General features: G+C 39.8%; 1 protein-coding gene across 3 annotated transcripts in view; it reads left to right on the forward strand.

Moving 5' to 3' along the window:
* Positions 1-20,838, forward strand: part of ano1b (anoctamin 1, calcium activated chloride channel b) — a 46,983-nt gene extending 26,145 nt beyond the window's left edge. The window contains exons 12-25 of one of the 3 annotated variants that reach the window (XM_028584662.1): positions 511-593; positions 1,879-1,890; positions 3,577-3,651; positions 5,072-5,140; positions 5,272-5,473; positions 6,056-6,167; positions 6,330-6,387; positions 12,337-12,437; positions 13,646-13,788; positions 15,688-15,840; positions 17,008-17,060; positions 18,072-18,256; positions 19,499-19,604; positions 20,420-20,838. In XM_028584662.1, coding sequence (XP_028440463.1) covers positions 511-593; positions 1,879-1,890; positions 3,577-3,651; positions 5,072-5,140; positions 5,272-5,473; positions 6,056-6,167; positions 6,330-6,387; positions 12,337-12,437; positions 13,646-13,788; positions 15,688-15,840; positions 17,008-17,060; positions 18,072-18,256; positions 19,499-19,604; positions 20,420-20,680 — 1,613 coding nt within the window. In that variant the 3' untranslated portion in view covers positions 20,681-20,838. Of the gene's footprint in view, positions 1-510; positions 594-1,878; positions 1,891-3,576; positions 3,652-5,071; positions 5,141-5,271; positions 5,474-6,055; positions 6,168-6,329; positions 6,388-12,318; positions 12,438-13,645; positions 13,789-15,687; positions 15,841-17,007; positions 17,061-18,071; positions 18,257-19,498; positions 19,605-20,419 lie in introns of all 3 variants that reach the window. The other 2 variants (XM_028584661.1, XM_028584664.1) reach the window with 2 other exon arrangements.
* The last annotated feature ends 1,557 nt before the right edge of the window (positions 20,839-22,395 follow it).

Below are 22,395 nucleotides of genomic sequence, written 5' to 3' on the forward strand. Positions count from 1 at the left end.
GAGCTGTATGTGAAAAAACATATGTCTGAACCAGTTGGACCGGACAATAAACGGTCTTTTGTGGTTTGGCTTAAAACTCCGGTCCCCATGAGTAGTACCTTTGGGGACAGTAACACCCGTTTCCTGGGTGAAAGTCTTGTGTTTTCCCCTTAATTCTTCCGGGACATGAACACCGCTCCCCGGCTTGAAAGCCCTGTGTTTTAGGACCCAAACATCCACTGTGATCTCCTTCCATTACATTGCTTTACTTTTCATATCCATATGTACGAATGGCTCATGACAACAGCCTGACCTATGACTACTTACCCCATTACCCAATGCACCTGGTAACCCAAGTGCCAGAGATTTAAAGTTGAAGCATGATAAAAAGTGTAACTTTCTATGTTTAAAACCAATATAAATTCTGCTTTTTATTCAGTTGTGAGCCTGAATTAAATGAACTCAAACTCTTAATACATTTGAGTGTCTGAGCGCCTCTGCGTATTTGTCTAATTATATTCTGGTTCATAGCTGCCATGTTCATGGAGCATTGGAAGAGGAGGCAGATGAGACTGAACCATGAATGGGACCTGACTGGATTTGAAGATGAGGAGGTGAGTGGTGCCCAGATAACATGACTAGAAAGGAAGAGGTGAGCTACACCTGTGTGAAGAAGTAATATACCATATAGGTATATTTTGATACATGTCATACAAGCTGGTGCAAATTTAAAGCTGGTTCATTTAAATAAGATTTAAGTACTAAAAACAACCACAATACACAATGTCCCAGCCAGGTTTCTAACTAATGAGAGAATGGACATTCTCATAATAATTAGTTCTTTTTAGGTTTTCAACATATTTATACTGCTTTCAATTTTAGGCATTTTCATCAAAAGGGAGGTTTTTTTTCTTGTTTAAATTAATGAGCATATCACCATTAATAATAGTTAGTTGCGGAATATGAAATCAGATGTGATCTGGGGCATGTGTCAGCTTTTCAAGATAAATAAATATGTTAATAGCTTTTGTGCAAATTGGTCAATTTCTCCTGTAATGTTTTCTAAAATGTATACACATGTGGCCATAACCTCTGTACCAAATCTGGTCTGCTGTCACTGTTATGGTCGCTGTAGTCTCGCTTTGCCAGTCCTTCCTCCTCCACAGCGTTGTGGAGTAAGGTCTGGCTAGTCCACACGACATTCTGGGATGGGAGAAAAACCTGCTCTGCTTTATTGGCCAATTGTCTTGGGCGGGGCTAAGCGCTGAACAGAGCCACGGTGCCTCTGCTAAATAGTCTCAGGAAGGAACTTGTTTTGGTGGAACATGTGTACGTTCAAAAGTAGTTTTAGTCGTGCAACAGGAAACTCAGATTGGACAGATAGTCTAGCTAGCTGTCTGGATTTACCCTGCAGAGATCTGAGGAGCAGTTAACCATAGTCCTCACAAATCCACCGGAGGTTAGAACGCCAACACAGAGACAGAGAAGGGGACGGGACATCCGGCTGAAAAGAAGGAGCAACGGAGCAATCCCAATGTGGAACATCATGGATATAGGCTATGGCCGCTGGTTCCATTTGCCTGTGTTTTCTCCCCCAAAATAAATTTGACTAACCTTTCTGACCGTCCAACATATTTTCTGTATACTCTGTACACTTTTAAACACTTATCAGGGAAACCAGGTCACCAAATTATAAAACGATCCAGTCAGGCAATAACCTTCTTAATGACTATATGTTTATATGCTTTTGTGATCCTCATTAATATATATATTTCTCTTCAACACAGTAAAAAACATTTAGTGATATGAATGTAATTATCTGAAGTTATCTTGGCTGTTTTTACTAACAATCCCATCTCTCTCTCTCTCTCTCTCTCTCTCTCGGTTTATTTTTCACAGGAAGCTCTCAAGGTTTGGATGAATTCCTATTACTAGATAAACTCCTCTCTTTACTCTTACAGCCTTCCTGCTGCTGCTGCCAACCTCTGATCATAACACATCACACAAGACTTATGTGTGTTACTATAAATGATTTCTGCAAATGGAGTCTTTGTTCTACTCACACAGCGTACAACTCACACAAAACATTTCTTAATCATTTCATTAATAAATTGCAGCCCTTAAAAAGAAAAAAAAAGAAAATCTAGACAAACTGAACCCTAGGACAGACCCAGGCTCTTGATGGGCAGGCATCAGCTGGTATAGGTTGGGACACAGAGACACTGATACAGATATGCAGATATGGAGAAATATGTAGGGACTTATATACAAGTAACACGCAACCAATTCAATCAGGAGAGACTTCGTTGAAGATGTGCAAATATTTATTGTAGAAAAGCATAATATGAAATGTACATGAAATGTACAGAGTCTTTGGGGATTAGACTCCATCATTAAAAATATTTAAAGGGGTAGAGAAACAGACATATTCCCCCCCGATGGTGCCTAGACACTGGTGATGGCGGAGAGGGAACCCGGAGGCCAAAAGAAGGAGCTGTCTGCCGGAAAGGGACTCAGGTTGCGTTGGTTGAAGGGGAGGAGGAGGGTTGCACGTTAGCCTGAAAAGACAGCTGATAGCAAGGAGAGAGACCTTTAAAGCAGGATGTCATGCTGTGATTGGATCATGAATTCCGTGGCCAATTCTGATTGGTTTACTGAAGAGTGAACGCCTCTTAACAGCAGCTAATAGATTTAGGGAGAGATAGTGGTGATTGCAGTAATTACACGTCTTCCTGAAAGACACAGTGTGATGCAGTACAAAATAGTAGAAAAGAAAGCGAAGCAAGTTTCAAAATTCTCAAAAAAAATGTATTTGAAATATATTTACTTGAAATCTCTGGTGGTAAGTATGTGTGCGAGACGCACAGGGCAGTCCAAATCCCCCCAACCAATTATAACTTATAAAAAGTGAAATAAAAATTGTTAGCCCTATTTTTTGTTTTTAATCGCAATCCGGGTGTCAGAGATCCTACTAGAGAGGAAAGGACTTCATGTTTGCTATATTTATCACTGTTGCTTCTCTCTCTGACAGTCACACAGAGTGGAGCCTGGGATGGATGCCAGAAACCATTTACAACCACAGGAGATGGACAAAATAAGGCAATTAGGACCTATATCTATATTTCTGTCAGATACAACAACACACAAACTACAACCTGGAATCACACACTGACAAAGTAAAAAAGAGAAAATAGATTTTTAACACCTTTTTTTTTAGAATAAGAATACGAAAAGTTTTATGACATTGTTCATTCCAGAAAAATCCCACTCCCAGGTTCCATAAACTGCTGCTATCAACCTTTCCAATATGATTATATTTCCTCTCTCTCTCTCTCTCTCTCTGTGATTATTCCCTGGCTTTTCACCTCTTTCTTTTTAGCTTTTGTTTTTTTCTACTGATCACTTTTACTCTGAGTACACTTTAAATAATGTGGTCTTGCACATCACATGCGTGTTATGTGACTGGTGTACTTTATTTCAAATCCTTTTTTAAAACTGCTCTTAGACACCCTATCCTCCTCTACCATGGGCTTACATCTATCTGGCATTCCACTTATGTTTCACTCTCTGTCATTTCTGTTTGTGTCACCATAACAGGACCACCCCAGGGCAGAATATGAGTTCCAGGTCATGCAGAAGTCTTTGAGCAAAGATAAAAAATCACATCACAAGGTAATTATATGGTAGGCTCTATACATTTGCATCTTTCAAGTTGTATGTTACAAGTTCATTCACCTTTTGTATAGCCTTTAAGTTGTTTTTCACCCCTACATTATTTGACAGATGGGGTATAACAGATAGTGTTTAGTAGTTACTGGGCTGTACATATCGAATCAATATACTGTATTGTATATCCGGGATAGGCTCCAGCCCCTTTTGGCCTTGTAAAAGTTCAGCAGGTAAAGATAATGAAAACTGTAATTTTACAGAATTATTATGTTTTATTTGACAGATTTTTCCATTATTTATTAAAAACATGAACATTTCCAAAAATTACAAAAATAGACTGTGGATTAACATATCTATGGTAAAAAAATAAATAAACCTGAAAAACCTGTAACTGTGAATAACCATAACATTTCCATTTTTAAAAGAAAATTCATTTGTTTTTTCACATAACAAAATATTTGCAAATGTATCATTATTTCACAAATATGTATCTTTTATATCAAAGATAAAACTGTAACATACTAGTTTAAATTATATACAATTAGTAAATAGAGAAAGAGTTTTTAAAGGTGTAATTATATTTCATTCAACATTAAAAAGCCAAAAAATAAATAAGATTTCATGTCAAATGAAAACTACAATTACAACATATTTACCGCTATTTTACTGTATTTCTTTTTCACAGGGTAATGTACTGCTAAAATACTGCACAAGGCGCATTAATTAACTCTGCTTTTGTTGATTTTCACAACCCATAAACTCTCAGATTAACAGTTTAGTACCAGGGTTGTAGTCAAGTCCACCTTTGTCGAGTCCAGGACTAGTTGAGGCCGAGTCAAGATCGAGTCCAAAAAGGATTAAAGTCCAAGTCAAAACCGAGTCCAAATGAGAGACAGTCAGGTGACCAATGTCAATGCCCGTTCTAGATGGATTCTGAATTAAACTAATACCTGTTCTGTGAACGAGCACGTTCATCAATGGTTTTGTTTTGAAGGAGGAAGTTACTTTAGAACAAAAGCATATATTGCTGGACTCGGTCCAGACCAACTAGAATATTTGGTGAGTCCAATGGCCGAGTCTGAGACAAGTCTGAGTCCAAATACCAACGAGTCCAAGACTAGTCTGAGACAATAGAAAAACCTCTTGAGTCCGGACTCGACTCCTAGTCCATACTCAAGTACTGTAGCTCTGGCCAGTACTAGTTCAAGAATCAGGTTTCCATCAGGATTTTGATTTGCATTTAGTTCTACAGGAATTTAAGCTGCACTACTTCTGGGAGGTTTTCTGGTGAGAAATTGACCTGCTTCTGCTTTAATAGTGTCTGTTCAACTCTTCACAAAAACACCTACAGTTACAGCACACTTTACTACAATTGTATATTGCAGTTGTAGTGAATATGTTTTTAATATGATTTGCTTTTTAGATTGAAAAGCTCACATGTCAAGACCGCCTCCCAGCCTACATGACTAACGTTGTCATGATGCTATTAATGGTAAGAAGAACCCTATGCCCTGCATATTGTACGTCAATGATGATTTCCAGAAACGTTTTGGAATGATTGTCACATCACTTATTCTGTTGTAATCTGTTTATAAATGTTTGCAAACCTTTTTTAAATGTCAGATCGGTGTTACGTTTGCCATTGTGTTTGGTGTGATCCTCTACCGGATCTCCACCAAAGCCGCTCTTCATATGAGCTCCAATCCGGTCACCCGGAGCCATGTTCAACTGACGGTTAAAACCACTGCAGCCATCATCAACCTGGTGGTCATTCTCATACTGGATGAGGTGTACGGAGCTGTGGCACGCTGGCTCACTGTGTTAGGTAGGTTAGGTTTATAACTGGCTCAGGCAGTTAACTCGGTCAATAGGTCAACAGTCATCTTAGTTCTTTTTATTGGAAAAAAAACAATACCTCTGCTGTCACTCAATGAATTAAGACTCTGGTTAATAGAGGAATACGCAGCGTGGTATGCAGAAATATTACTGTGTACACCAGGGGTCTTCAACGTTTTTTAAGCCAAGGACCCCTTATGTGAGAGAGAGACGGAGCAGGGACCCCCTTTTATATATTTCATAAAATTAAGTTGCACATTAACTGGGCCTAAAATAAAAGCCTAAATAATTTATACATACCTTTTAAGTGCATAGAAAACTAAGATATAAAACAATTGTTGGCATGATAACAAATGTTTTAGTGTTAAACATACATGTGACAGTGAATCCTTAGTGAACTGTATCTGTGAATGGCTACCTTGCTGACTACCTCACTACCTTATACTACTTTTCTGTTTTTAGTTTTTGATCAAGGACTCCTATAGAGCAGCCTGACATGATGAGATGGTTTAGGATCCTCCTCCCCCTGTGTTTTTTAAAATATCTAATGAAAGTGTCCGTTCATTTTTAGAGGTTCCTAAAACAGACAAGAGCTTTGAGGAACGACTAATCTTCAAGACCTTTATTCTCAAGTTTGTCAATGCATTCACCCCCATCATCTACATTGCTTTTTTCAGGGGAAGGTTAGTAACTTCATTGCATTTTAAAGTGTCATTTTGTAGCTTTCAGCTTCTTTGTTTTTCATTCTAATGTTTAACCACATAATTTTAATAAATTGTAAAAATGATAAATAAATGTTTGAAGATGAAGAACACTATATATCTATCCATTATGTTTCCTTCTAGACTGGTAGGCAGACCTGGCAGCTACCTGTATGTGTTTGAATCCTACAGAATGGAAGAGGTAAGGGTTACACTACACAAAACTTATCTAAAAACAAAACCTTTTGTAATCTCACACTGATTTGACTCAATAGTAAGTACCCTTGGGCTCAACTTTGTTGACTTTAACATTGTTCACTCTTACCTTGGTGACCAACCTTTGAAATATTTCAGAAAACACATACTTACTACTGCCAAAATGAAATACATGCAAATTGCCTGTCTCGTAATCTATATCCTTGACATTCCATGCATCTTTTTTGTTGGAATTTTAAACTCTGGTGGATTTGTGAGGACTATGGTTAACTGCTCCTCAGATCTCTGCAGGATAAATCCAGACAGCTAGCTAGACTATCTGTCCAATCTGAGTTTTTCTCTCGCACGACTGTTTTGCAGCGGCTCTGTCCGGCGCTTAGCACCAAGACCAAGACAATTGTGATTGGTTAAAGAAATGCCAATAAACCAGAGCACGTTTTTCTCCTATTCCGCAATGCCGTGTGGAGTAGCCAGACCATCCTCCGCTGCTTTTTGGATGCTTTTATATAGGCCTTTACCCTAATACCAATTGCACCTGACTGCAGTACGCAGGTCGGGGGTGGGCTAAATGTGGGCGGAGCTAAACGTTTGACTCTGCCCCACGTTTGACTCCGCGCAGGTGCCATCTGGTGGCGGAAATCAGGCAGCACATTCTCAAATGTCAATGCAGCACCTACGGAGAGCGATTATAATATATATATATATATATATATATATATATATATATATATATATATATATATTGTAGTGGCGAATTGTCCTCAGACTGAACAAAACAAACTAAAAACTCCAAAAGCAGATGTACTTGAGGACAATTCTCATGTTTATCAGGCACCCTTACTTGATGAAACATGGCACTGATGTCAGCCATAACTGCAACAGGTTCTTTCCTAAATCGAATAAGGACCCCAATAAGAGAGTTGGTGAGATCTGGGCCCTGTAAAAGCTGGCAGTTCAGTGAGGTTTCTTTATATGTGGCTCCACAGTCAAACACAACTCTTAACTTTCCTTTGATGGAGTGATGTACTCCATGATGGGGAATATACCACACTTTTCCATCGTCTTGTTCCAACTGATCAGTGGGTACTATTTCAGCATAGCCTTGAGCCAACATATCACTGAGAAATGAGGTGTATTCATCCTTGTACTGGACATTTCTTTCAAATTTCCTCTTCAAACCTTGAAGCCTCTGCTCTGCAACACGACGATTGTTTGGCAGAACAGGGTCTTTGGCTCTGAAAGGTAAATCAATGAAGTAATGTCCATCTATCAGTTCTGTTGTTCTACTCACGGTTTGCATGAATTTGATGTCCTCTCTTGACATTTCCAACTGCTCCTCAGATGTTCTGATGTCATGATTATATTGTTTGATAAGCATCTCTTCCAGATGTTCCACAGAAATCCGATTGGCTGTAACAGAGCTGCCAGTCTTGACTCCATTGTTATCTCCACCATGCAGTGGTCCATTAATTCCCCAGCCAACTCTTGTTCTGACTGCATAGGGTCCTTCTCCTTGGCTGTTAATCACCTCCCAAGGTTCCATCACTTTTGCAGCATCAGTTCCAATGAGCAAATCAACATCTGCATCCACATCATGAAGCTTTATCTTCCTCAGGTAGGACCATTTTGCAACATCCTCCTGCCGTGGAATGTTCAGCCTTGAAACTGGCATAGTCTTTTGAGTTAGGACGTTCGACAACTCCATAAAATCATCCATATCCATGCCGGAAATTTCCAAACCAGTCAGTACTGTGGTACTCACAATCTTCTTTTGACCCATTGTTCTCAATACAATGTTGGCTGGTTTGCCTCCCAAGCCCAGTCTCTTTGCCAAACCAACAGTACAGAATGTACCTGAACTCCCTGGATCCAAGAATGCGTATGTATGCACAACTTTATTACTCTTCTGACCTTTAACCTGAACTGCAACAATGGAGAAAACAGCATTATCCTCATCACCGGCCCCTATATGACCACGTCTGTGACGGTCCAGGTAAATCTCTTAGTGGAGGTCTCACACCTTTGGCTCCTTTAAAGGACGTACTTGTATCCTTTTCCTCAATATGAAGGACTGATGGATGCTTCCGGTGACACACACTACAATCCAAACGACTCCTACAGTCTTTGCTTATGTGACCAGGCTTTAAGCAACCAAAACAAATTCCATTTTCCTTTATGAAACTTATCTTGTCCCGTTGCATTTTCACCTTGAAGCGTGAGCATTCATCCAGTGAGTGATTGTTTTCCTGACAAAATAAACAGCATCCAAGGTTGCTTTCAGAAGACGAAAACTTGATCTTATTGTCCGTGTAGACTTTATTCCCTTTTTTCACTGCAGTGACACTGGTGGCAAAGGTGCTCCCCTTTCTCCTTTGCTGAGGTCGACTAGCATCAGAAGCTTTAGCGTAGATGGTAGATTTTGAATCCTGAATATTTCCAAAGAGTGGGTCAGAGGCAATTTTAACTTGTTTTTCCACAAAGGTCACAAGATCAACAAACATAGCTCTGCATCCACTTCGCTCCTGTAAATCACATGCATCATTTCTCCATTTTTCCCTTAACTTATAAGGCAATTTCATTACAATATTTCTGAGGTTAGATGGCATGTTCAACTCATCCATATAGCTGATTTGCTGTGTTAAGTTGGAGCAACCTCGAAGAAAAAGAGAAAATGATTGCAGTGCATTAACATCCTCTGCTTTAATGGGGGACCATTGAAATATTTTGTCCATGTAAGCAATAGCAACTTTGTGTTCATTCCCAAAATGTTCAGCAAGAAGGGATTTAGCTCTTTGGTATCCTTGACCAGAGGGTAAATGCTGACAACTCTTTACAAGGTCTCTTGGCTGACCCCTAGTGTACTGCTCCAGATAGTGCAAGCAGTCACTAAAGTTGCTGGTTTTTCCTTCCACACCATTTTCAAAAGCTCTAATAAAGGATTGAAACTCAAGAGGGTCACCATCAAACACAGGAATATTTCTGCCTGGCAGAGAAGTTGCCAAATTTTGCTGAACCAAAAGCGCAGTGATATCATTCTGTCGTTGCATGATGTTTACAACGTCCTTTTGGCTGTTAATGTTGCTTGCTTGGTTCACATCAGGTCCATGTTCTATATGTTGAGCATCATAAACCACTTGTGTCATTGGCTCTTGAGTATTTCTTGTTACTGGTATGATGTCAGTTTGTGTTACTGCAGCTTGTTTAGGCCTCACAGTCACGGTTTGTGTCCCAGGGTGAGATTGACCTTTGACATTACTTTTATCAACCCTTTCTGGTACAAAATAATCTGCATTAGGATTTAATCCACTTGTTTTTTGGGCACTGATCTTTTCAAAATATGAGTTCATTCCATCAGACACTTTAGAACCAGACTTTGAGTTCCTTTCCAGCACATGAAGTTTTGCATTGGCTGCAGCCAGTTTTGTTTCCAGAGCCAACTTTTCCTTTTCCCTCCTTATTTCCTCCTCTTTGGCTTCCAATGAATGTTTCTTTTTTAATGCAGCCATGTACTCCTCAAGTGCTGCCTTGTTAGCTTCCGTTTTAATTCTTGCAGATGAGGTGGATGATAATCTGGATAATTGAGAGTGTGGCCTGGAATGAATTTCTGTCACATATGAAATGTTTGAAGCACTGTCCTCAGGTTTAATATCATCAGAAGCCACACTTTGGTTATCAGAAGGTTCAACATCATTGTCCTTTAATTCCACATATGGATGGCCAGCATCAGCACACCAACTCTTTACCTCTTCAAGGAAGTCATAAAACATGGCTCTTTTTACATGAAAATATTTCTTTTGTTTTTCAACTTCATCCTCTGGTAAATTCAGATTTAAGATGGATTCATGCATGTCATTAGCTTCCTCATGACATTTAATGAATTTAACCAGCTGAGATTGCACACATTTCACATTGTCAGGGAATTCCATCAAATCATGCACTTGCTTCATGTACCTCTTGGCTTGTTTGCATTTTAAAGACCTCTTTTCTTGACACGTTTTCACATAAAATGCCAAGCCTTTCACTGTAAGCTTGACGCTCCGCTTTTCAGAGCGTGCAGACGCTGTTTCGCTCATTGCCTTTGATGCAGTGTCGGACATTATCTCCTTAACTTGGACCTTTAAGACTCCTTTAATGTTGTCACTTTATTTGCAATATTTCATAAAACACAGTGAAACATTTTTTGTTTCATGACATGTCTCCACGTCGGAGCTTTATTAATGCATGTGGCTCCGGTGAAGTATTGCGCAATCTGGCTGCGCGTCATCCAAAGTACAACTTTCCTTTCTTTAAAAGTCCCAATATTCATCAATATGCATTAAAACAATGACTCAAGTACTCCAATAGTAAAGCCGCTTTCCATTACAGCATCCTGAGTTAATCTTTTCACATACCGATGCGGTTGCGTGGCTTTAAGCGTTGTCCGTAGGCCGCTGATTCTCCGTGCGCCGACGCATCTTTCCACATACTCCAATAGTTGTGTCTGTTCCTCGTGAGAGATCCAAAACTTCCACAAAGTCCATCAACAAAAATCCACTTCAAGGGCAAGGTTTTTTACTTGTGTAGTGGCGAATTGTCCTCAGACTGAACAAAACAAACTAAAAACTCCAAAGTCCAAAAGCCACTGAGGCACCGAAGGAGTGAATCTTACGCAGAGATAAAAACGTTCATTGTCCAGGCAGAGATGGCATTTCTGTGAGGTTTATTAATCCAATTTCTCAGCAACAAACATTTCACACAAAGGAGCAATGGCGTCTCTAGGCTCTGGTAAAAAACCATCAGCCCTCCCCGGTGTCTACCTCCCACATACCTGTTCACCCATACTTGTAGACTACACCTGTGGCTAAGGCTGCTTGGTACTTTCAAAACAAAAGCACTAGATGATACTGAAAATAAGCAAAATAAAATACTAATGATAAAACAAATTTATGTAGCTATATGATTCAAGCAAAAACCGAAATTAAATAAATTAATATTTAACTATTAAACATAAACAATGATTCTGGCAATAACAAAACAATGAATAGCTCCAACATATATATATATATATATGTATATATATATATATATATATATATATATATATATATATATATATATATATATATATATATATATATAGTACAGGCCAAAAGTTTGGACACACCTTCTCATTCAATGTGTTTCCTTTTTATTTTCATGACTATTTGCATTGTAGATTCTCACTGAAGGCATCAAAACTATGAATGAACACATATGGAATTATGTACTTAACAAAAACGTGTGAAATAACTGAAAACATGTCTAAAGTAGCCACCCTTTGCTTTTTTATTAATAAGGTAAATAATTCCACTAATTAACCCTGACAAGTCACACCTGTGAAGGTAAAACCATTTCAGGTGACTACCTCATGAAGCTCATTGAGAGAACACCAAGGGTTTGCAGAGTTATCAAAAAAAGCAAAGGGTGGCTACTTTGAGGAATCTAAAATATAAGACATGTTTTCAGTTATTTCACACTTTTTTGTTAAGTACATAATTCCATATGTGTTCATTCATAGTTTTGATGCCTTCAGTGAGAATCTAAAATGTAAATAGTCATGAAAATAAAGGAAACGCATTGAATGAGAAGGTGTGTCCAAACTTTTGGCCTGTACTGTATATATATATATATATATATATATATATATATATATATATATATATATATAAAAATCTTTTAAACTTAAAGTTCACTTACTTAGCTGTTCCCAGTGGTTCTGGAATAGCTAAGTGGTACTTGGGTTAAGAATTTATTTCAGACCAGAAGTCAGCACATAGCCAAGTGCTGTCATTATTAAGCCATTAATACAAATTAACAATCCTTTAAACCCTTACATGCATGTTGTCATCTTGCATTGGGCCTACTTGTTAAAATGCCTTTTTGCTGTGGTCGACTGTAGTTTTGGACTGTTTTACAGTGTACTCATGGAGGCTGTCTGATGGAGCTGTGTATCCAGCTGAGTATCACCATGTTGGGAAAGCAGCTAATTCAGAACAATCTTTTTGAGATTGGAGTACCGTGAGTACGCATCACTTTAACTTGGTCGTTTATCATCACAAATCACATTGTCATTATGCTTTGCAACTTAATTACTTTTGTTAAATACATTACTTTGTTTGAGCTTTTAAACTTGTGCATCTCTTATTTTTAGGCATGGCCAAAGAGCCTGGTTATGACAAAATGGGGGCTAGTCCGGGATACAAATGTGAGAGATGCACAAGTTTAACGGATCAAACAAAGTAATTTATTGGGTTGCAAAGCATAACAAAGGAACATAACACAACATAACATGGGATGTGAATATCCATAGTATCAGTATTGTATGGTGTGCTTGTTTGTTGTGGGTGTGCATGTTGTAGATCACATATGTCAAACTCAAGGCCTGCGGGCAAAATTCGGCCCCTTGCAAATTTTTATCCGGCCCGCATATCAGTTTAGGTTCACAATATGTTTTGGCCCTCCTAGTTGTGGGCCAGACCAAAAAGACAGGAAAACTGTTTATTAAAAGCTGGAATTACCCAACACTCAAAGATGAATTTGGCGGAGTTGCCGACTTTCACAGAAGCAGAGAGTTTCATATCCAGGCTGTGAAACAGGTTGCTGTGAGTCGGCTGCTTTTAAAAATGTAATCATTGTTTTGGTTGCTTTGCTAAACTCTATGATGGCTGAGAAACTGTTGACTTTCTTAGGGCTTTATGTCAAACAAACTGTAAGTGAGAAGACTATATGAGACATGCAATAATACAGTCAAAGATTTGTACGTTAAGCAATAAACTATACATGTCTGGCCCTGGATGCAATTCTCATTTTCCAAAGTGGCCCTTAGTGGAATTGAGTTTGACACCCCTGTTGTAGAGGGTACAAAATAGGCAAAAAATAACCAAGGATAAACTAAAGAGAGAAGAAGTAGCAGAGCCTACATTTATAATATCGACCACTGAGGCCAGGGCCACCAGAAGCACTAATAATTAGCCTATCTCACAATAGTAATAATTGTAATACTTGTTACAACCCCCTAGGAGGGAAGCCTAGCTCAACACAAAAATCAGACGCCCCTCTTTTCAAGCTCCAAATAACAACTATTAATCAAGAAGATCCAGCCCTCCAAGTATTTATTTTCTCTATTATGAAGTTCACAGTGGGTATCAGCAAAATAATAAACAAAACAAAATGCTTGTGTGTTCATATTGTGTGTGTGTGTGTGTGTGTGTGTGTGTGTTCCTCAGCAAGCTGAAGAAGTTGATTCGCTACATTCGCTCAAAGCAAGGGGCTTTTCAAGAAGAAGAGAGACAGAAGAAGCTGCAGAGATACGAAGCTGACCACTTCCTGGAACCATTTGCTGGGTTAACACCTGAATATATGGAAATGAGTCAGTACCACACTTTGTGTCCTCAGCACTAGACAGAAACACAAGCAGAACATTCACAGGAAGGATTTTATGTTAAACTTATGGGGATACAGACTATAGAATTAATACCAGGCTTACACCTAAGAGAGAATCAAAGACCACCAATGTTTTATTAGTCTGAATAAGTCTGAATGATGATTCATCAGATCATGTAAATGTTTACATTGTTAAAGGTTCTAAGGTTACCTTGCACCGCAGCTGGATTATTGCGATATCACGAGATTGCGCAAGAATTGTGGGATCACATAAAAAAATCCATATGGTCAGGCTTCAACCCAATGTGTTTGAACTACCAGTTTACCGCATTTTAAAGTGCCTGTCCTTTTCCAAACAGTTTCCAATAGTCTCGCTTTGCCAGACCTTCCTCCATAGCACTGCAAAGGAGGGTCTGGCTAGTCCACATAGCATTCCGGGATGGGAGAAAAACATGCTCTGGTTTATTGGCATTTATTTAAACCAATCTCAATCGTCATGGGTGGCGCTAAGCTATGCACAGTGCCGCTGCAAAAAAGCCTCAGGAAGGAACTTGTTTTGGTGGAACATGTGTACGTTCAAAAGTTGTTTTAGTCATGCATCAGAAAACCCTGATTGGACAGATAGTCTAGCTAGCTGTCTGGATTTACCCTGCAGACATCTGAGGAGCAGTTAACCATAGTCCTCACAAATCCACCGGATTTTAGAACAATTCAATTCCAACACAAAGAAAGTGGAAGGAAACGGACATCGGCGAAAATAAATGCATCCGGCAGAATTTCCTGCAGCACCAGAGCAATCCCTGAAGTGGAACGTCATGGATATAGACTAAGTTCCAATGACGGCTTCTCATCTGGCGCATCAGGTTAGTTTTGAGGTCCTCTAGGCAGCAATTTGCCAGTGTCATAGTCCTGTGGTAGACCAGATGAAGAAACTTAATGAAAAGGAAAATAATCCTCTCCTTTTTACTAACACATATCTAGCAGAGACTCTCTACATATCTCATCTGCACGTATCTAGTGGAGACATCTCCACTGCAAACCTGCTAACCATGACCTCTGCTCTCTATCCATGTGAATGAAACCTTAATTACCTATATTTTACAATGACACAAGGTGGACTTTGTATCACAAAGTACATTAAAGAATGAAAATGCAGTTACAGTGGGAAATACAACGTAAGTACTATAGGACCAGATGACATCCATCTAGTGTTGCGGTGGTGCTGTCAACAAGGGAAATCCAATGCTGAACTAAAAAAAAACCTTCTGCATCAAGTCCATCCAACTTTACACCTTGACAAGATGCACATCCATTGGTAGTAGTTGCTGCATAGTTGTTGCTATGGTGTGTGTCTCTCAGGTACTCTGCTGGCTGCATCCTGTCAATGCAAAAAAAGCTGTAAAATTGCTGGTTTGAGTCAAATCCAAGGCTTAAAAGTGTTCTGCGATTACGTATAATTTGTGCCAGAAGTTGGTGGGCAAAGAGAGCATCACGTGACGGGCTGGGAGTTGTAATTTCACTGTTTGGCCACTATGTTCAATTGGCTTCAAAGCCTGTGGAACTTCCTGGGGGCCTGGTCCCCAAACATCCTTTATACACGACTGTCTCCAAAATATGAACAATGGTAGCCACAATGCGAAGGTCGACTCCATTGTATGGGCTTAGGGTCTTGCGATTGGCACGCTGTTCTACACTGTAGCGACAACAAAAACAAGTGTCGTAGATGATGACACAAGTGTACTTGAGTAAGACTAGTTTACAGTAGATGCATATACTGTTAAACCACTATACAGGACTTAATCAGTCTAGACAATCACAGATATAAGTCAGACGGTTAGTAGTGATGCCTTTTGTAATATATTATTCTCTCTTCTTCTTTGTCCAGTCATCCAGTTTGGTTTTGTGACATTGTTCGTGGCATCCTTCCCCCTGGCTCCGCTCTTTGCTCTGCTCAACAACATCATTGAAATACGACTTGATGCTAAGAAATTTGTGACGGAGTTGCGAAGACCAGTGGCAGCAAGAGCCAAAGACATTGGTGGGTTGTATTCAAACATACTGTAGCTTGCTTCCTGCTTTCTTACAGTCCAGACGCTTTGCTGCTCTACTGCTTGCTCCTGCCTCTGCTTGCATATTTCTGCTGATAATCTTGCTTTTCCTCTATGAGAAACTATGAGCAGCGGCTCCTGGATACTTATACATCACTGGACTATACATTTTTTCTCGACATAATAGGCTATCGGCATATTTCAACATTTTTATGACCTCCTCAGTACTGCGTGAGCGTGGCCTACCAATAGCACAAGCCTGTCTTACAGTGACTGGAAATGTGGTACTTAGCTAAAGCTAATTAGCTGGATGACTACTACAAAATCTGTGATATGACCGGCTGGCCTGCATTATCATCCAGGCAGAGCGCCTCTTCAACCCCTGTACTTAGTAGGACACAGCCGTGGACAGCTGCGAAAGGGAGAAATAGCAACAAAATGCCTCCCCAACAACCGAGTGTGCAACTGGATAACAGATTTGCTGCACTGCTGTAGGACCCTGGATCTCCATTTGATGACTTGGATTACATCTCATCGTCACACAGCAGGGTAAGGACTGAGAGCAATTCAAAAAGTAAAAAGCTACATGGAAAGCTAACGCCTCAAACTCTGATTGTGGGTGACTCTGCTGTAAGAGATGTAAAAAACAGTAAAAACACCAAAATACTTTGCTTTCGCAAAGACATGGTGTCTCACTTGACCCAAAGAATCCCGGACATTGTGGCAGCAAACCCAACTGTGAAGAACATTATACTGCATATAGGGTCACATGATGTTGTAAAGCAACAGTCTGAATTACTGAAACTGGACTTTATGGATCTGCTGAACACAGTCAGCTCTCTAAACGCGGAGGTGCTTATCAGTGGCCCTATACTGCCAGTCAGAAGAGGAGTTGAGAGATTCAGCAGACTGTTGGTACTGAACATATGGCTTTCAACTGCATGTACCGTCCATTTTCTGCAGTTCAGAAAAAAGCTGCCTTGCCTTGCCTTGCCTTGTACAAAGGTGTAAAATGTATAATAGAACCCGATAGTAAAAAATAAATTGCATGTACAATGCTGTAAATGTGTCTGTAAATATATTCCTGACAACCAACAAACTGCACCTTAGAAAACTTCTTCCAGCAGTTGATACATATTGTAATGTTATGTCTACAGGTATATGGTACAACTTACTAAGAGGGGTAGCAAATGTGGCCGTCATCATTAATGTAAGTAAAACATGAATGTATTAATTGAATGTAATGCATGTACTGTACTCCAGTGATTCCCATTCAGGGGTACTTGTACTACTATATAATACTACTGTAATTTGAGAATTTATAAATCAAACCCTAACCATATTAACATTAAGTCAACTGTAACACCTCAGTAAACAGTTCAAATGATAAGTTATAAGTTCTGGATAAATAATTAAAATAGTTCCACAAAAGAAACTATTAGTAGTCAAATATTCAGCCTCACTCCAAGTAGTAGTATCCTATTATGTTTGCTGATCAAACCCAGCTTAATCTTCACAGTTCAATTATATTAAAAACTTAACAATATCCACTTTTATATAATGAATAGCGTTACCCATTTGGAACATACATTTGGGAACCGATGAAGGGTATGTGAGTTCATCTGACAGGGCTGTGGGGATACCCCTGACCAAAAACGTTGGCGGAACCTGTGCTGTACTCCATCACTTTGATTTGAAACAATGCAGTGACACACTTTAATGACACACTAAATAAATGACCGTGACATCATTTGAGAAACTGCATAAATACAGGAGCTGTGTGATATATCAACATTTTGAGTGTTCACAGATAAGTTGCCTTTCTTACTTTGCATCATATTTAATATTTCCAAACAGTGTATGACCTAGTTTGTTAGTTTGTTTCAAGCATACTAAACCCAGGTGTATGTCCAGGGACAACATGAATGTAAGATACTGTAATGTTACTAATTCAAGTAGATATGGGTAATGGAGACAGAAATGATACATGGATGCTCGCCATTTGCTCAGCAAGGTGTAAACAATGTTTAAGAAAACAGGATGATGAAGCCTCTTGTATGAGTGATGAAACTTCTTCAACTCAACTACTACAATCCACTGGATGGTTTTATTTAAACTTGACACTGAATGTTGTTACATTCCGCACTGTCTTGTTAACACATTCTAACTCCCATTTCTGTCCCCCCTACCACCACCTCCCCAAACCAACCACAATTCCTAGGCATTTGTCATCTCCTTCACTTCTGACTTCATCCCTCGGATGGTCTACCAGTACATGTACAGCCCCGATGGCTCCATGCATGGATTTGTCAACAATACGCTGTCCTACTTTAATGTCAGCCACTTCCAGGAAGGCAAAGAACCCATGGATCCGTTGTACCTCGGCTACACTGTTGAAATGTGCAGGTGGGAAATCAATCTCAGTTTACAATTGTTTAGCATTTTAAACATCAATATACGACTGTCCTTTGAAATGTGTTACTTAATATAATCAGAGACGGTTTAGAACTCTGAGTAATTTCCCGTATCAGTGTCACGTAAAGAGGTGTGGTCCACGCCTCTTTAGAATATTATAGAATACTTTAGAATACTATAGAATACTATACGATCCTTTTGCCCCATAGTCACCAAAGTAAATATTGGAGCCATTCTTCAGCAAGCCACATGTCTCCAGAACATTCTGACACCAAAATGGCATTTTTCAGATGGACACATCAGGAGAAAATTAACTTTGTTTGAGACCTGTTTCTGTCTCAGGACCAAACTCACGAGATCTGGCAACACAGAGAAGCTAACGTTCGTGATCGCCATAACAAAACTAATTATAATAACGTGATGCTAAATATGTCTTTAAGCTGTGTAAATATCTAACGTTAGCAAAATAAAATATTAATAAATTATATAAATATGACTTTTCATCCATCCACACATCGTTCACTACACTTTCAAACGAGGCCACGCCCCTTTAGGAGACAAGAAACGTGTACCGTTTCATACCATTGGAACTGCTTGAAAAGCGCTATCTTTAGTATAGAGGATCTTTGGTATAATTAATCAAGTGAGACCAATGTTGAGACAAGCCATGGCCTCTGTCTCCTGCCAAAGCCAGTGTTTACTGTCAGCTTGTGAGGATAGTTATCTTATCTAACATGACTGCAAGTGCAAAGACAGAAAACATGTTGTAATAATTATTTGCAAGGCATTGTCATAGAACGGCTTCGTATATCGTACGCCAACTCTGCTCCTCCGCTGCCCTGTGTTTTATGACCCAACCATCCACCCCCACCTCCTCCACACACAGATCTTCACGGCCTTATACAGCAGCAGTCAATGCAGTGCTGACAGTAATAAATATGTGGAATACATAAGAATTACAGTGCATTAGCTATATGTACGAATGGTTCATGAGAACAGCCTGCTTCTTGACATAACAGAAATAGTTGGACTCTCCAGGGACAAATTGTGACAGATTTGAACAATCACCCCGAGGACAATTACCTTTAGATGCTGACACCGTGCAGGGAGGTTTAAATAATCAGTACAGTTCTGTGGATACTCGTGCATATTATTATGTGGATAATAAAATTAGTAATAATCTTTCCTCAGAATAGAAGACTAAACCAAAAAAATATCTGTTTGTCTCTAAAGGTATAAGGACTACAGAGAACCCCCTTGGTCTACCACTCCATACGAGATCTCAAAGGAATTCTGGGCAGTGCTGGCTGTCCGACTAGCCTTTGTCATTGTTTTCCAGGTAAGGTGACAGATGCCGAAAAGTATAAAATAGTGTACTAGAACTGTTTGCTGGAATTTATCGGAAATTCATTATTTCATACTTTATTGAATATTTTAATTGTATTCGGTATGTAAATACTGATATAAACATGGCACTGATATAATGAGGCACACATTAACTTTTTAAATCAGTAACGGCGACATTAGTGAGGCTGATTTAGGGCCCGTCTTGTATAGTCTTTATCCACGACGTTCCACTTCCAGTATTGCTCCGGTGCCGCCAGAAATTCCGTCTGATATCATTTTTTTTCAGCCGGGTATCCATCACCTTCCTCTTCCTTTGTGTTGGCGTTCTAACCTCCGGTGGATTTGTGAGGACTATGGTTAACTGCTCCTCAGATCTCTGCAGGGTAAATCCAGACAGCTAGCTAGACTATCTGTCCAATCGGAGTTTTCTGTTGCACGACTAAAACTACTTTTGAACGTATACATGTTCCACCAAAACAAGTTCCTTCCCTAAGTTATTTTGCAGCGGCACCGTGGCTCTGTCCGGCGCTATGGCCATTTCGATTGTGATTGGTTTAAAGAAATGCCAATAAACCAGAGCACATTTTCTCCCATCCCGGAATGCTGTGTGGACTTACCAGCCCTCCTCCACAGGGCTGTGAAGGAGGGTCTGGCAAAGCGAGAATAGGGCCTGGTCAGAATAACATGTCTGACAACGTTTCTTTCCTCAGGGTGGTTTCGTTCTGGTTACAAACAAACCATCGGACCAATACTGTAATTAGAGAAAACGATGAAATTACATGATTGGTTTCCATTTATCTCTACCAGAATGTTGTGATGCTGATGAGCGACATTGTGGACTGGCTGATTCCGGACATCCCTAAAGACATCATCCTCCAGATCCACAAGGAGAAGATTCTATTGGTAGACCTCTTCTTGAAGGAAGAACAAGGCAAGATCTGTGTTCTTGAAAGCAGGGCCTCTACAGGGGGTAAGGAGAACTGCAGCAGGAGCAACAACAACAACAACAACAGCACAACGGCTCCCCCAGGCTCGGGACTGCACACCAACAGCACTAAAAGCCTCTAATGCTAGCAACAATGAAAGCTGAGTTCAGTGGAGTAGTTAGCATTAGAAAGTATTGGTTACCAAGTCTTGCTAGCAGCCTACTAGCTCAGGCTACATTTACATTGCTACATTTCCCCTCTCATTCCCCCTGCTCTGGTGTTTCCCCCTCTCATTCCCCCTGCTCTGGCATTTCCTCCTCTCATTCCCCCTCTGGCGTTTCCCCCTCTCATTCCCCCTGCTCTGGCGTTTCTCCCTCTCATTCCCCCTGCTCTGGTGTTTCCGAGCCCCTAAACCGAGACATTTGGAAACACTTCTGACCTGTTTTGGTTTGGAATCTGTGGGGTTGTGTTTCAATCCCAACAGCCGCAAACGGAAACGCAAACCTTTGGCAACACCGACGCCAATCTTTCGCTGTCTGATTGGGTCTTATCTGTCACAACGTCTCGTTCTCTAATACTAATACTAAGCTGCTAACGTAACCATGGCAACTACCAGCAAGAGGCAGACCATGCCCAGTATACGTAAATGTTGATGAGATATGCGGTATAGGCATGTAGTTCGCCTTTGGCTCAAAACTCTGCTTAAAAAACAAAACATAGTAATGTAAATGTAGCCTCAGGCTAAGCTAAACTGTGTTTGTCCTTTTGTTCAGAACATTCCAACAATTGGGAGAGTAGCTGGCTGATGAGGTGTAAGGGAAGTATGTTGCAATGTGTGTGGAGAGTTGTGAACCTGTATCTCAATTCATATGTGCGTACTCAGATGTGTAAATGAGTACAAGGATCTGTAAATGTGTTTTTAGCTTTGCACTCATAACAGCATTTCAAAAGTGTACACAAATCTCAAATGTGCATTAGATGTTTACATGTAGAATTGGAAAATGTGTGCTCAAAAAACTCAATGTAAATGGCTTTTTTATGAATAACTCTAAAGTTCAAATACCCCCTGACAATTTGTCAGGGGCGCAAATATTGCATCACCAACACATTTTTAGCGCGGTATTTCCTAAGATGACAGATATAAATGAGCCTAGCCGCAGTCCATCTGATTCCCTCAAAGTGCCACTAAACAAATGGAGAAGAAATTATTTTCTGTCGCTGAACTTGGAATTTTCGCTGAGACGCATTTGGAACAGCAAGTGTGTGTGTGTGACCAATAAAGGTACTGCATATGTTACATCTTTTCCCAGATGTTAAATTTCCTCTGCTACCATCTGTAATGATAAATAATGTGCATTGATCGGCTTTTCCTATACGTTTCCATTCCCTCCTCTTATATTAGTCGCCTCTGAACAGGAACCGCCTTAATACATGTATTGTATGAGACCAAACATTTGAGTTTTGCTACACTCCTGTTGTACCTACCAACAGCTTCCATGGCTGAGCCTTTTCATGCAGAGTAAAAGAACTTCCACTGCCACAGGGAAGCATCCAAAACAAAAATGGCATGTTGCATTGGAGCTGCGAATGATACTGTACTGTTCCTAACTGCAACAAGCAGAAACAGGCTTACCTCCATTACTGGTGGTCTTCGGATGTGTCACTGGCACAGTCTGAGTGGTGGGCTCAAAACAAAACAAACACATGAGACAAGATTCAGTATTTATTATATGAATTCCTTACCGTTGAAGTTGCTTCATCAGAAACACTGCTTTGCATTGCTGCGTTGTCTGTTAGCTTGTGTTAGCAGTTTCGAGCTAAAGCATTAAGGGCTTCAATTATTATTAAAATGCCATT

This window comes from Perca flavescens, chromosome 8, assembly GCF_004354835.1.
Source record: "Perca flavescens isolate YP-PL-M2 chromosome 8, PFLA_1.0, whole genome shotgun sequence".
NCBI classification, from domain to species: Eukaryota; Metazoa; Chordata; class Actinopteri; order Perciformes; family Percidae; genus Perca; species Perca flavescens.